Source organism: Heterodontus francisci, chromosome 30, assembly GCF_036365525.1.
Source record: "Heterodontus francisci isolate sHetFra1 chromosome 30, sHetFra1.hap1, whole genome shotgun sequence".
NCBI lineage: Eukaryota > Metazoa > Chordata > Chondrichthyes > Heterodontiformes > Heterodontidae > Heterodontus > Heterodontus francisci.
Window position 1 is genome coordinate 59,531,715 of NC_090400.1, and position 14,483 is coordinate 59,546,197.

Below are 14,483 nucleotides of genomic sequence, written 5' to 3' on the forward strand. Positions count from 1 at the left end.
TGGATCGGGTTGTTCAAGGTAACTTATTAAAATCTACTCCCCATTTCCCTGAATCCCACCTTCTTCCCATGACCCTCAATCCCACCTTCTCTCCGTGTCCCTCAATCCCACCTTCTCTCCGTGTCCCTCAATCCCACCTTCTCTCCGTGTCCCTCAATCCCACCTTCTTCCCATGACCCTCAATCCCACCCTCTCCCATGTCCCTCAATCCCACCTTCTCTCCATGTCCCTCAATCCCACCTTCTCTCCATGTCCCTGAATCCCACCTTCTCTCCGTGTCCCTCAATCCCACCTTCTCTCCGTGTCCCTCAATCCCACCTTCTCTCCGTGTCCCTCAATCCCACCTTCTCTCCGTGTCCCTCAATCCCACCTTCTCTCCGTGTCCCCTCAATCCCACCTTCTCTCCGTGTCCCTCAATCCCACCTTCTCTCCGTGTCCCTCAATCCCACCTTCTCTCCGTGTCCCTCAATCCCACCTTCTCTCCGTGTCCCTCAATCCCACCTTCTCTCCGTGTCCCTCAATCCCACCTTCTCTCCGTGTCCCTCAATCCCACCTTCTCTCCGTGTCCCTCAATCCCACCTTCTCTCCATGTCCCTGAATCCCACCTTCTCCCTATGTCCCTCAATCCCACCTCTCCGTGTCCCTCAATCCCACCTCTCCGTGTCCCTCAATCCCACCTTCTTCCCGTGTCCCTCAATCCCACCCTCTCCCCGTGTCCCTCAATCCCACCTTCTCTCCGTGTCCCTCAATCCCACCTTCTCTCCGTGTCCCTCAATCCCACCTTCTCTCCGTGTCCCTCAATCCCACCTTCTCTCCGTGTCCCTCAATCCCACCTTCTCTCCGTGTCCCTCAATCCCACCTTCTCTCCGTGTCCCTCAATCCCACCTTCTCTCCGTGTCCCTCAATCCCACCTTCTCTCCGTGTCCCTCAATCCCACCTTCTCTCCGTGTCCCTCAATCCCACCTTCTCTCCGTGTCCCTCAATCCCACCTTCTCTCCGTGTCCCTCAATCCCACCTTCTCTCCGTGTCCCTCAATCCCACCTTCTCTCCGTGTCCCTCAATCCCACCTTCTCTCCGTGTCCCTCAATCCCACCTTCTCTCCGTGTCCCTCAATCCCACCTTCTCTCCGTGTCCCTCAATCCCACCTTCTCTCCGTGTCCCTCAATCCCACCTTCTCTCCGTGTCCCTCAATCCCACCTTCTCTCCGTGTCCCTCAATCCCACCTTCTCTCCGTGTCCCTCAATCCCACCTTCTCTCCGTGTCCCTCAATCCCACCTTCTCTCCGTGTCCCTCAATCCCACCTTCTCTCCGTGTCCCTCAATCCCACCTTCTCTCCGTGTCCCTCAATCCCACCTTCTCTCCGTGTCCCTCAATCCCACCTTCTCTCCGTGTCCCTCAATCCCACCTTCTCTCCGTGTCCCTCAATCCCACCTTCTCTCCGTGTCCCTCAATCCCACCTTCTCTCCGTGTCCCTCAATCCCACCTTCTCTCCGTGTCCCTCAATCCCACCTTCTCTCCGTGTCCCTCAATCCCACCTTCTCTCCGTGTCCCTCAATCCCACCTTCTCTCCGTGTCCCTCAATCCCACCTTCTCTCCGTGTCCCTCAATCCCACCTTCTCTCCGTGTCCCTCAATCCCACCTTCTCTCCGTGTCCCTCAATCCCACCTTCTCTCCGTGTCCCTCAATCCCACCTTCTCTCCGTGTCCCTCAATCCCACCTTCTCTCCGTGTCCCTCAATCCCACCTTCTCTCCGTGTCCCTCAATCCCACCTTCTCTCCGTGTCCCTCAATCCCACCTTCTCTCCGTGTCCCTCAATCCCACCTTCTCTCCGTGTCCCTCAATCCCACCTTCTCTCCGTGTCCCTCAATCCCACCTTCTCTCCGTGTCCCTCAATCCCACCTTCTCTCCGTGTCCCTCAATCCCACCTTCTCTCCGTGTCCCTCAATCCACCTTCTCTCCGTGTCCCTCAATCCCACCTTCTCTCCGTGTCCCTCAATCCCACCTTCTCTCCGTGTCCCTCAATCCCACCTTCTCTCCGTGTCCCTCAATCCCACCTTCTCTCCGTGTCCCTCAATCCCACCTTCTCTCCGTGTCCCTCAATCCCACCTTCTCTCCGTGTCCCTCAATCCCACCTTCTCTCCGTGTCCCTCAATCCCACCTTCTCTCCGTGTCCCTCAATCCCACCTTCTCTCCGTGTCCCTCAATCCCACCTTCTCTCCGTGTCCCTCAATCCCACCTTCTCTCCGTGTCCCTCAATCCCACCTTCTCTCCGTGTCCCTCAATCCCACCTTCTCTCCGTGTCCCTCAATCCCACCTTCTCTCCGTGTCCCTCAATCCCACCTTCTCTCCGTGTCCCTCAATCCCACCTTCTCTCCGTGTCCCTCAATCCCACCTTCTCTCCGTGTCCCTCAATCCCACCTTCTCTCCGTGTCCCTCAATCCCACCCTCTCCCCGTGTCCCTCAATCCCACCCTCTCCCCGTGTCCCTCAATCCCACCCTCTCCCCGTGTCCCTCAATCCCACCCTCTCCCCGTGTCCCTCAATCCCACCCTCTCCCCTTCTCCCCATGTCCCTCAATCCCACCTTCTCCAAATGTGCCTTATTCCCACCTTCTCCCCATGTCCCTCAATCATTGGAATGTGGGGCAGTGTCGAGGACAGTATTCAGTGCCTGTCCCTCATTATCAGATGGGGTAGAGAGGCAATTTCCTATCCCAGAGGGATATGTTCTGCGAAGGGCAGAGAAGGTTAAGAGAAGATTTTAATCCAGTTCTGGGCACCGCACTTTAGGAAAGTCGTGAGGGTATTGGAGAGAGTACAGAAAAGATTCAGGAGAATGGTTCCAGGGATGAGGAATTTCAGTTATGAAGATATTTTGGAGAAGTTAGGACTGTTTTCCTTGGAGAAGAGAAGGCTGAGAGGTGATTTGATAGAGGTATTCAAAATCATGAGGAGTCTGGACAGAGTAGATAGAGAGAAACTGTTCCCACTCGTAAAAGGATCGAGAATGAGAGGACACAGATTTAAAGTGATTGGCAAAATGGCGTCATGAAAAACCTTTTCACACAGTGAGTGTTTAGGATTTGGAATGAACTGTCTGAGAGTGTGGTGGAGGCAGGTTCAGTGAGTGTTTAGGATCTGGAATGCACTATCTGAGAGTGTGGTGGAGGCAGGTTCAGTGAGTGTTTAGGATCTGGAATGCATTGCCTGAGAGTGTGGTGGAGGCAGGTTCAGTGAGTGTTTAGGATCTGGAATGCATTGCCTGAGAGTGTGGTGGAGGCAGGTTCAGTGAGTGTTTAGGATCTGGAATGCACTGTCTGAGAGTGTGGTGGAGGCAGATTCAAACGAGGCCTTCAAAAGGGAATTCGACTGTTATCTGAAAAGGAAGAATGTGCAGGGAAGGTGGGGGAATGTGAATGAGTGTATTGCTCATTTGAGAACCGCTACGGACATGATGGGCCGAATGGCCTCCTGTCTTGCATTGTTGTATGATTCTGTGATAATCCGGCAATTTCCATGGTCACTTCATCTGATACCAAAGCATCAATTTCCAGGTTTGTTCAGTTGAATTTCCCCCCTTTGCCACCTTTAGGTTTTGAACTTGCAAACCTCTAGTTTGTTTGTCCAGTATCAGAACCACGAGGCCACCATATCCAGCACCCTCGGCACCTTGGGATGTTTTACCACGTTAAGCGCACCATATCAGTGCAAGTTATTGTTGTAGGGCTGTGGGATGGTGAGTGAGATGTACCGGGGATGTTACTGACTCTTATCTACCATTCCAGGTTGGGTTCCGAAGTCACAGTGACTACGTGACATATCTCTGGGTGAAGGACGTTGAGTTAATGGTCAATGATGACATCTACCAGGTAAGTAGTGAGTCCACATCTACCTGTCTGACCCAGGGCTGCCTGGAGGCTTCATCACATGTCCTCCAATCGCCCCATCTAGTCAAACTGCCTTTTTCCAATCTCCAATATAACAAATAAACAGCAGTCTTCAAAGTCTGTGAAGGAAACACACAATTCACTTTCACATCCCTTCTGCTTTTTCTCCTTTATCCTGTTTGCTGAGTCCTGGATGGTTGGCAATCCCTAGTGCCACCAGTCAAGGACAGGATTATCGATTGTCAATTCATGCTTAGAATTCACAGCACAGAAACAGGCCATTCGGCCCATCTGCTCTGTGCTGGTGTTTATGCTCCACATGAGCCTCCTCCCACCCCTACTTCATCTCACCCTTTCAGCATATCCTTCTATTCCTTTCTCCTTCTGTGTTTATCCAGCTTCCCCTTAAATGTCATTGAGTAATTTACGGCATAGAAGGAGGGTAATTCAGCCCATCGAGTTCATGCCACCTCCCCACAGAGCTAGTCATTCAGTCCCAAACTCAATCCCTGTAGTCCTGCAACTTTCTTTCCTTCAAGTACTCATCCAATTTCCTTTTGAAGTCACTGATCATCTTCACTTCCACCACCCTTGTGGGCAGCGAGTTCCAGATCATTACCACTCGCTGTGTAACAAAATGTTCTTCCTCATTCCCCCTGCATCTCTTGCCCAAAACCTTCAATCTGTGTCCCCTAGTCCTTGTACAATCAGTTAATGGGAACAGCTTTTCTTTGTCTACTTTATCTAATCTTGTACACCTCTTAATCTTGTACACCCCTATCAAACCTCCCCTCCATCTCCTTTGCTCCAAGGAGAACAATCCCAGCTTCTCCAACCTAACCTTGTAACTCAAATCCCCCATCCCTGGAACCATTCTGGTAAATCTCCTCTGTACCCTCTCAAGGACCCTCACATCCTTCCTAAAGTGTGGTGACCAGAACTGGACGTAATACTCCAGTTGGGGCCTAACCAGTGCTTTATAAAGATTCAGCATAACTTGCCTGCTCTCGAACTCAATGCCTCTATTTATGAAGCCCAAGATCCCATATGCTTTACTAACCACTCTCTCAATATGTCCTGATGCTTTCAAAGATCGATGTACATGCACCCCCGGGTCCCTCTGCCCGTGCACACTCTTTAAAATTGTGCCATTAAATCTATATTTCCTCACTGTATCCCTTCTGCCAAAATGCATCACCTCACACTTGTCAGTATTAAATTCCATCTGCCACCTCTCTGCCCATTCTGCTAGTCTGTCTATCTCCTGTTGCAGGCACTTCATATCATCTGCATTGTTTGCTGCACCTCCAGGTTTGGTGATATCGGCGAATTTTGAAATTCTACTCTGCATTCCAAGATCCAAGTCATTTATATATAGCAAAAGAGCAGTGGTCCCAGCACTGACCCTTGGGAAACACCACTGTCCACCATCCTCCAGTCTGAAAAACAGCTATTTACCACGACTCACTATTTTCTGTCCTTACGCCAATTTCTTTTATCCAATTGGACACTGACCCTCCTAGTCCATGAGCCTCAATTTTGTTAACCAGCCTTTCATGTGGTACTTTGTTAAATGCTTTCTTAATATCCAGATAGACGACATCCACCGCATTCCCTTTATCGACCTTCTCTGTTACTTAATCAAAAAATCTAATTGGGTTAGTCAAGCATCAATTGCCTTTTAAAAATCCGTGCTGGATTAATTAACTCAAACCTCTCCAAGTGTCTTGGGTTTTTTTTCCCTGACGACTGTTCCTAAAACCCTACCCACCACTGATTGAACTAACAGTCCTGTAGATATTAGGACTGTCCTTACACCCCTTCTTGAACAAAGGTATCACATTTACCACTCTCCAATATATCGATACTATTCACCTCAACCACTCCCTGTGGTAGTGAGTTCCACATTCTCACCACTCTCTGGGGAAGAAGTTTCTCCTGAATTCCCCATTGGATTTATTAGTGACTGTCTTATATTTAGGGCCCCACAAGTGGAAACATTTTCTCTATGTCTACCCTATCAAATGCTTTCATAATTATGAAGACCTCTATCAGGTCATCCCTCAGCCTTCTCTTTTCCAGAGAAAGAACTCCAGCCTGTTCAATCTTTCCTGATAGTTATAACTTTTCAGTTTGGTGTTATCCCTGCAAATCCTTTTTTGTACCTTTCTCCAGTGCCTCTGTATCTATTTATAAAAAGGAGACCAGAACTGTTCCCAGTAACTCCATGTGTGCTCTCGCTCCGATTCAGTGCAAGTTCAGCATAGCGTCCCTGTTTTTGAATTTGATCCCTTGCACACACACACACACACAGACACACACAGACACACACAGACACACACAGACACAGACACAGACACAGACACAGACACACACACACATAGAGATTGAACCTTCTGATCTGTGGCTGTAGTTATTGTGACTTTGCAGTGAACCCCCTCTGCCATGTTCTGCTGCCCTGACACATCAGCATCACTTTGTCTTCCAGGTATATCTAAATGGTGAAGAAATCCCCAGGACAGGTGGAGAATTCATCCTGTGCTACTACAGCAGCAACATGGAGTTCATCGTAGGGGTCAGCTGTCCGTTCCAGGTATCTCTCTCAGTACCACTGGTTGCAGCTTTTATAACTAACGGAACAAAGAATTTCTTGTACCTGTCCTGGGAGTGTTTGATGGGGACAGTGTAGAGGGAGCTTTACTCTGTATCTAACCCCGTACTGTACCTGTCCTGGGAGTGTTTGATGGGGACAGTGTAGAGGGAGCTTTACTCTGTATCTAACCCAGTACTGTACCTGTCCTGGGAGTGTTTGATTGGGGACAATGTAGAGGGAGCTTTACTCTGTATCTAACCCCGTACTGTACCTGTCCTGGGAGTGTTTGATGGGGACAGTGTAGAGGGAGCTTTACTCTGTATCTAACCCCGTACTGTACCTGTCCTGGGAGTGTTTGATTGGGGACAGTGTAGAGGGAGCTTTACTCTGTATCTCACCCCGTGCTGTACCTGTCCTGGGGGTGTTTGATGGGGACAGTGTAGAGGGAGCTTTACTCTGTATCTGACCACTGTCAGGAGTGTTTCATACTGATACCGGGTACTTTTGTTACCCAGGTGAACACAGCAATTTCTGTAGTGAGGTTAAAGTAATGATAGGCTTAAAGTCCTTATTGCTTTTTTGCTTCTTTCAGTCATCTAGTTTCTGGTGTTTTTCCGTCTGCCCGATTATAGGTTTGGGGGATGGGAGAGCTTTTATACAGGAGAAAGGAAACTTTGACTCCCCTCTTTCGTCTCTCCCTGACACCCATTCCACAATCTCTAACTGACAGAGTGGGAGCTCCCTCACCCCTGAGTCAGTTATTGTGGGTTCAAGTACCATCCACAGATTTGAGCACTGATTCCAGGTGGACGCACAGTGCAGTACTGAGGGAGTGCTGCACTGTCGGAGGGTCAGTACTGAGGGAGTGCTGCACTGTCGGAGGGTCAGTACTGAGGGAGTGCTGCACTGTCGGAGGGTCAGTACTGAGGGAGTGCTGCACTGTCGGAGGGTCAGTACTGAGGGAGGGCTGCACTGTCGGAGGGTCAGTACTGAGGGAGGGCTGCACTGTCGGAGGGTCAGTATTGAGGGAGGGGTGCACTGTCGGAGGGTCAGTACTGAGGGAGCGCTGCACTGTCGGAGGGTCAGTACTGAGGGAGAGCTGCACTGTCGGAGGGTCAGTACTGAGGGAGAGCTGCACTGTCGGAGGGTCAGTACTGAGGGAGAGCTGCACTGTCGGAGGGTCAGTACTGAGGGAGAGCTGCACTGTCGGAGGGTCAGTACTGAGGGAGGGCTGCACTGTCGGAGGGTCAGTACTGAGGGAGGGCTGCACTGTCGGAGGGTCAGTACTGAGGGAGGGCTGCACTGTCGGAGGGTCAGTACTGAGGGAGGGCTGCACTGTCGGAGGGTCAGTACTGAGGGAGGGCTGCACTGTCGGAGGGTCAGTACTGAGGGAGGGCTGCACTGTCGGAGGGTCAGTACTGAGGGAGGGCTGCACTGTCGGAGGGTCAGTACTGAGGGAGGGCTGCACTGTCGGAGGGTCAGTACTGAGGGAGGGCTGCACTGTCGGAGGGTCAGTACTGAGGGAGGGCTGCACTGTCGGAGGGTCAGTACTGAGGGAGAGCTGCACTGTCGGAGGGTCAGTACTGAGGGAGCGCTGCACTGTCGGAGGGTCAGTACTGAGGGAGCGCTGCACTGTCGGAGGGTCAGTACTGAGGGAGCGCTGCACTGTCGGAGGGTCAGTACTGAGGGAGCGCTGCACTGTCGGAGGGTCAGTACTGAGGGAGCGCTGCACTGTCGGAGGGTCAGTACTGAGGGAGCGCTGCACTGTCGGAGGGTCAGTACTGAGGGAGGGCTGCACTGTCGGAGGGTCAGTACTGAGGGAGCGCTGCACGTCGGAGGGTCAGTACTGAGGGAGCGCTGCACTGTCGGAGGGTCAGTACTGAGGGAGCGCTGCACTGTCGGAGGGTCAGTACTGAGGGAGCGCTGCACTGTCGGAGGGTCAGTACTGAGGGAGCGCTGCACTGTCGGAGGGTCAGTACTGAGGGAGCGCTGCACTGTCGGAGGGTCAGTACTGAGGGAGCGCTGCACTGTCGGAGGGTCAGTACTGAGGGAGCGCTGCACTGTCGGAGGGTCAGTACTGAGGGAGCGCTGCACTGTCGGAGGGTCAGTACTGAGGGAGCGCTGCACTGTCGGAGGGTCAGTACTGAGGGAGCGCTGCACTGTCGGAGGGTCAGTACTGAGGGAGAGCTGCACTGTCGGAGGGTCAGTACTGAGGGAGGGCTGCACTGTCGGAGGTTCAGTACTGAGGGAGGGCTGCACTGTCGGAGGTTCAGTACTGAGGGAGGGCTGCACTGTCGGAGGTTCAGTACTGAGGGAGGGCTGCACTGTCGGAGGTTCAGTACTGAGGGAGGGCTGCACTGTCGGAGGGTCAGTACTGAGGGAGCGCTGCACTGTCGGAGGGTCAGTACTGAGGGAGCGCTGCACTGTCGGAGGGTCAGTACTGAGGGAGCGCTGCACTGTCGGAGGGTCAGTACTGAGGGAGCGCTGCACTGTCGGAGGGTCAGTACTGAGGGAGCGCTGCACTGTCGGAGGGTCAGTACTGAGGGAGCGCTGCACTGTCGGAGGGTCAGTACTGAGGGAGCGCTGCACTGTCGGAGGGTCAGTACTGAGGGAGCGCTGCACTGTCGGAGGGTCAGTACTGAGGGAGCGCTGCACTGTCGGAGGGTCAGTACTGAGGGAGCGCTGCACTGTCGGAGGGTCAGTACTGAGGGAGCGCTGCACTGTCGGAGGGTCAGTACTGAGGGAGGGCTGCACCGTCGGAGGTTCAGTACTGAGGGAGTGCTGCACCGTCGGAGGGTCAGTACTGAGGGAGGGCTGCACCGTCGGAGGGTCAGTACTGAGGGAGGGCTGCACCGTCGGAGGGTCAGTACTGAGGGAGGGCTGCACCGTCGGAGGGTCAGTACTGAGGGAGGGCTGCACCGTCGGAGGGTCAGTACTGAGGGAGGGCTGCACCGTCGGAGGGTCAGTACTGAGGGAGGGCTGCACCGTCGGAGGGTCAGTACTGAGGGAGGGCTGCACCGTCGGAGGGTCAGTACTGAGGGAGGGCTGCACCGTCGGAGGGTCAGTACTGAGGGAGGGCTGCACCGTCGGAGGGTCAGTACTGAGGGAGGGCTGCACCGTCGGAGGGTCAGTACTGAGGGAGGGCTGCACCGTCGGAGGGTCAGTACTGAGGGAGGGCTGCACCGTCGGAGGGTCAGTACTGAGGGAGGGCTGCACCGTCGGAGGGTCAGTACTGAGGGAGGGCTGCACCGTCGGAGGGTCAGTACTGAGGGAGGGCTGCACCGTCGGAGGGTCAGTACTGAGGGAGGGCTGCACCGTCGGAGGGTCAGTACTGAGGGAGGGCTGCACCGTCGGAGGGTCAGTACTGAGGGAGGGCTGCACCGTCGGAGGGTCAGTACTGAGGGAGGGCTGCACTGTCGGAGGGTCAGTACTGAGGGAGCGCTGCACCGTCGGAGGGTCAGTACTGAGGGAGCGCTGCACCGTCCGAGGGTCAGTACTGAGGGAGCGCTGCACCGTCGGAGGGTCAGTACTGAGGGAGCGCTGCACCGTCGGAGGGTCAGTACTGAGGGAGCGCTGCACCGTCGGAGGGTCAGTACTGAGGGAGCGCTGCACCGTCGGAGGGTCAGTACTGAGGGAGCGCTGCACTGTCGGAGGGTCAGTACTGAGGGAGCGCTGCACTGTCGGAGGGTCAGTACTGAGGGAGTGCTGCAGTATCTTCAGATGAGACGTTAAAGTGAACTCCGTCTGCTCTCTCAGTTAGATGTAAAACATCCCATGACCACTATTGTGAAGAAGATGGGAGTTCTTCCTGGTATGCTGACTAATATTTATATCTCAACGAATACCTACAAATAGATTTTCTGTTCCTTATCACATTGCTGTTTGCAGGATCATGCTGTGCGTAATTTGGCAGTTGCGTTTCCTACTTTGCAACAGTGACTGCACTTTAGCAGTATGTCATTTGCTGTGAAATACTTTGGGAAGTCCTGAGGTTGTGAAAGGTGCCATATAAATGCAATTTTAATTTATTTCACTCTTGTAGATCACGCCAGAATGTGCCAGAAATTCGCTGGATATGTCATGTGATGCCTGAGCTCACGGTGACTCGGACACGTGTTGAGCACTCCATCGCTGGACCCTGTGCCTCATCTCCTCAGACAAGAGCAGCCTCACCCCCTCCCACCCCTGTCTTTACTTCTGCCTCTCTTGCTTCCCCCACCACCGTATGGCCTGTGTTGGGGTTCTACCACAGGTCTGTGCAAGGCCAATAGGAATGAGTCGACCCTGCTCCGAAAGACTTGCGACTCCTGAATGTGTCATCCAGTGACAGCATCCCCTGGATGTGACGGGAGTGTGGAGACAGGGGCCTGTTGACTGGAGCTCCTCGCCTGCTCTCATCCTCTCAATTTTCCCATGGGGTCACCCTTACACGCAGTTCTCGCTTCGCAACTGTTTTGTGGCTCCACCTTAAACCTTCATCTCGCTTTTTTTATATTTCAAAAACAATGCAATTCAGTGAGTCACAATTTTTGCTTCATCAGGATTGGCTAATGAAAAGAGCCCATCCTGAGCTCACACTGCTCGGGGGAGGAGGTGCTTGTTGGTAAAGGAGGCCGTGCTGCTTCAGCTAGTTATAGAATCTTAGTTATGACACTGCAAATAGTTGGACACATGATGAATGTTTGCTTTTTATTAATCCTTTTAGTATTTTCACTGTCCCGTTGCAGGGATATTATGTTTTGTCCCATGTTAAACTCAGACTAATTGAACCTGTGGGCTGTACCCCTGTTGTGTAATCCTAATTCTTCCATTGTGTTTTCGTGCTCTCTTTCTGTCTCCCACACTATCTCCATTGTTATCTTCCCCTCTCTCCCCCACCCCTCACTCACACTCCCAGCTCTCTCCCCACCTCTCTTTCTTCCGTCCCTCCTTCTCTCTCTCTCTCCCCATCACACTTTCTCCCCTCTCTCCCTCTCTCACCTCCTCACTTGCTCTCTACCTCTCTCCCCCTCTCACCCATCACACTTTCTCCCCATCTCTCTTTCTCCCCTCTCTCCCTCTTTCACCCCCTCTCTCCCTCTCTCACCCCCTCACTTGCTCTCTACCTCTCTCTTTCTCCCCTCTCTCCCTTTCTCACCCTCTCTCTTTCTCCCCTCTCTCTTCTCACCCATCACACTTTCTCCCCATCTCTCACCCTCTCACTTGCTCTCTACCTCTCTCTTTCTCCCCTCTCTCCCTTTCTCACCCTCTCTCTTTCTCCCCTCTCTCTTCTCACCCATCACACTTTCTCCCCATCTCTCACCCTCTCACTTGCTCTCTACCTCTCTCTTTCTCCCCTTTCCCCCTCTCTCACCCTCTCACTTGCTCTCTACCTCTCTCTTTCTTCCCTCTCACTTACTCTCTACCTCACTCTCTTCCCCATCTCTCGCTCTGCCCCGCTCGCTGTCTTATGGTCTCTTCTCTCTTTCCCTTTCCCCTTGTCCTGTGTACGTGTATTCCTCCTTTGAGTGAGACTGCCCTGCACGTTACAATCCCTGTGAGAATCTGGCCTAGTATCGTGGATCTTATTTATTTTCTCCCTGCAGTTTCTGCCCGGTTATGTTTTTCCCTTCCTGAAGGTGCTGGCTCGTGTTGAGGTTCCGTTCCACAGATGATGGGCCCCACCCCCTCAGTGCTCATTCTGAAAATCTGCTATTCAACCAGGAGGAGAGTGCCACAGCGCGTCTAGGAGGAACATTGGAACAGGAGGAGGCCATTCAGCCCCTCGAACATGTTCCACCATTCAATCAGATTGTGGCTGATCTGTATCTCTGCTCCATCTACTGTGTACAGTTTTGGTCTCCTTACCTAAGGAAGGATATACTTGCCTTAGAGGGATGAAGGTTCACTGGATTGATTCACTGGGATGAGGGGTCTGATGAGGAGAGACTAAGTCTGTATTCCCCTGAGTTTAGAAGAATGAGAGGTGATCTCATTGAAACATACAATATTCTGAATGGGTTTGACAGGGTAGACACTGAGAAGTTTCCTTTGACTGAAGAATCTAGAACACGGGGACACAGTCTCAGGGTAAGGGGCCAATCATTCAGGACTGAGATGAGGAGCAATTATGACACTCAAAGGGTTGTGAATCTTTGGAATTCTCTACTCCAGAGGGTTGTGGATTCTCCATCATTGAATAGATTTAAGACTGAGATCAAGAGATTTTCCGGTGCTAAGGGAATTAAGAATATGGTGATAATGCAGGAAGGTGGAGTTGAGGTTGAAGATCAGTCATGATCTTGTCGAATGGTGGAGCAGGCTCGAGGGGCTGAATGGCCTACTCCTACTTCTATTTCTGATGTTCGTAACCCCCTTGTTACCCATGTCTGTCAAAAAAACTATCAATCTCAAATTTCAGATTATTAATTGAGCCCCAGTATCTACAGCTTTCTTTAAAACATCAGGTCCTGGGGATTTGTCAGTCTTTAGTACCATTCTTTTTTTCTAATAGTTTTCTTGTTTAAGTTAACAATAGTGAGTTTCAGTCCTTAATTCAGGATTAATTTCCCTGGACTGTTTGATTTATTATCCTCGTCCTCTAGTGTAAAAACTGACACAAAGTAATTATTCAACAAGTCTGTCATTTCCTTATTATCATTTGCAATTATTACTCGCAGCTGTTTTTAAAGGGCCCACACAGGGAGGACAGATAAAGGCAGAGATGGGAAAGAGTGAGAGATGGACTGAGAAGGAGAGAGAGAACATTCTGGAAATGAAGGAGAGTGTTAGGGGTGCAAGAGGAGAGTGACAGTGTCACCAAACCCCGTTAGATTCTTCCACTTGTGTTTGACGTCCACTTACAGGATCTAGAGCTCAGGCTCTTATTCTCTACCCCGTACACTCCCCTGACCGGGGGGTGGTGGGGGGGGGGGAGGGCGTCTCTACCCCATACACTCCCCTGACCAGGGGGTGGTGGGGTGGGGGGCGTCTCTACCCCGTACACTCCCCTGACCGGGGAGGGGGGTCTCTACCCCATACACTCCCCTGACCTGGGGGGTGGGGTCTCTACCCCATACACTCCCCTGACCGGGGGGGGGATCTCTACCCCATTCACTCCCCTGACCGGGGGGGGCGTCTCTACCCCATACACTCCTCTGACTGGGGGGGATCTCTACCCCATTCACTCCCCTGACCGGGGGGGCGTCTCTACCCCAAACACTCTCCTGACTGGGGAGGGGGGGTCTCTACCCCATTCACTCCCCTGACCGGGGGGTGGGGGGGGGGGGGGGGGCGTCTCTACCCCATATACTCCCCTGACCGGGGAGGCGGGGTCTCTACCCCATATACTCCCCTGACCAGGGAGGGGGGATCTCTACCCCATTCACTCCCCTGACCGGGGAGGGGGGATCTCTACCCCATTCACTCCCCTGACCGGGGAGGGGGGGTCTGTACCCAATACACTCCCCTGACCGGGGGGGGCATCTCTACCCCATACACTCCCCTGACCGGGGAGGGGGGGTCTGTACCCAATACACTCCCCTGACCGGGGGGGCGTCTCTACCCCATACACTCCCCTGACCGGGGAGGGGGCCTCTCTATCCCATACACTCCCCTGACCGGGGAGGGGTCTCTATCCCATACACTCCCCTGACCAGGGGGTGGGGGTCTCTACCCCATACACTCCCCTGACTGGAGGGGGGTCTCTATCCCATACACTCCCCTGACCAGAGGGCTCTCCCCCATGCACTCCCCTGACCCGGGGGGGGGAGGTATCTACCCCATACACACCCCTGACCGGGGTGGGGGGTCTCTACCCCATGCACTCCCCTGATTGGGGGGCCGGGGGGTCTCTGCCCCATACACTCCTCTGACGGAGGGGGGGGGGGGCGGGTCTCTACCCCATACGCTCCCCTGACTGGGGGGGGTCTCTATCCCATACACTCCTCTGACTGGAGGGGGGTCTCTATCCCATGCACTCCCCTGACTGGGGGGGGTCTCTATCCCATACACTCCCCTGACCGGG

The 14,483-nt window shown here is 53.2% G+C and overlaps 1 protein-coding gene across 1 annotated transcript in view; it reads left to right on the plus strand.

Annotated features, from left to right (window-relative positions):
* The window catches only part of inpp5ka (inositol polyphosphate-5-phosphatase Ka), a 58,879-nt gene extending 47,255 nt beyond the window's left edge, over positions 1 to 11,624 (plus strand). Inside the window, 4 exon segments of the mRNA XM_068010807.1 lie at positions 1 to 18; positions 3,784 to 3,867; positions 6,374 to 6,478; positions 10,521 to 11,624. The exon segment at positions 1 to 18 is cut by the window's left edge and continues 16 nt beyond it. Of these exon segments, the coding sequence (XP_067866908.1) occupies positions 1 to 18; positions 3,784 to 3,867; positions 6,374 to 6,478; positions 10,521 to 10,571 (258 nt within the window). The 3' untranslated portion in view covers positions 10,572 to 11,624.
* Positions 11,625 to 14,483: the final 2,859 nt, after the last annotated feature.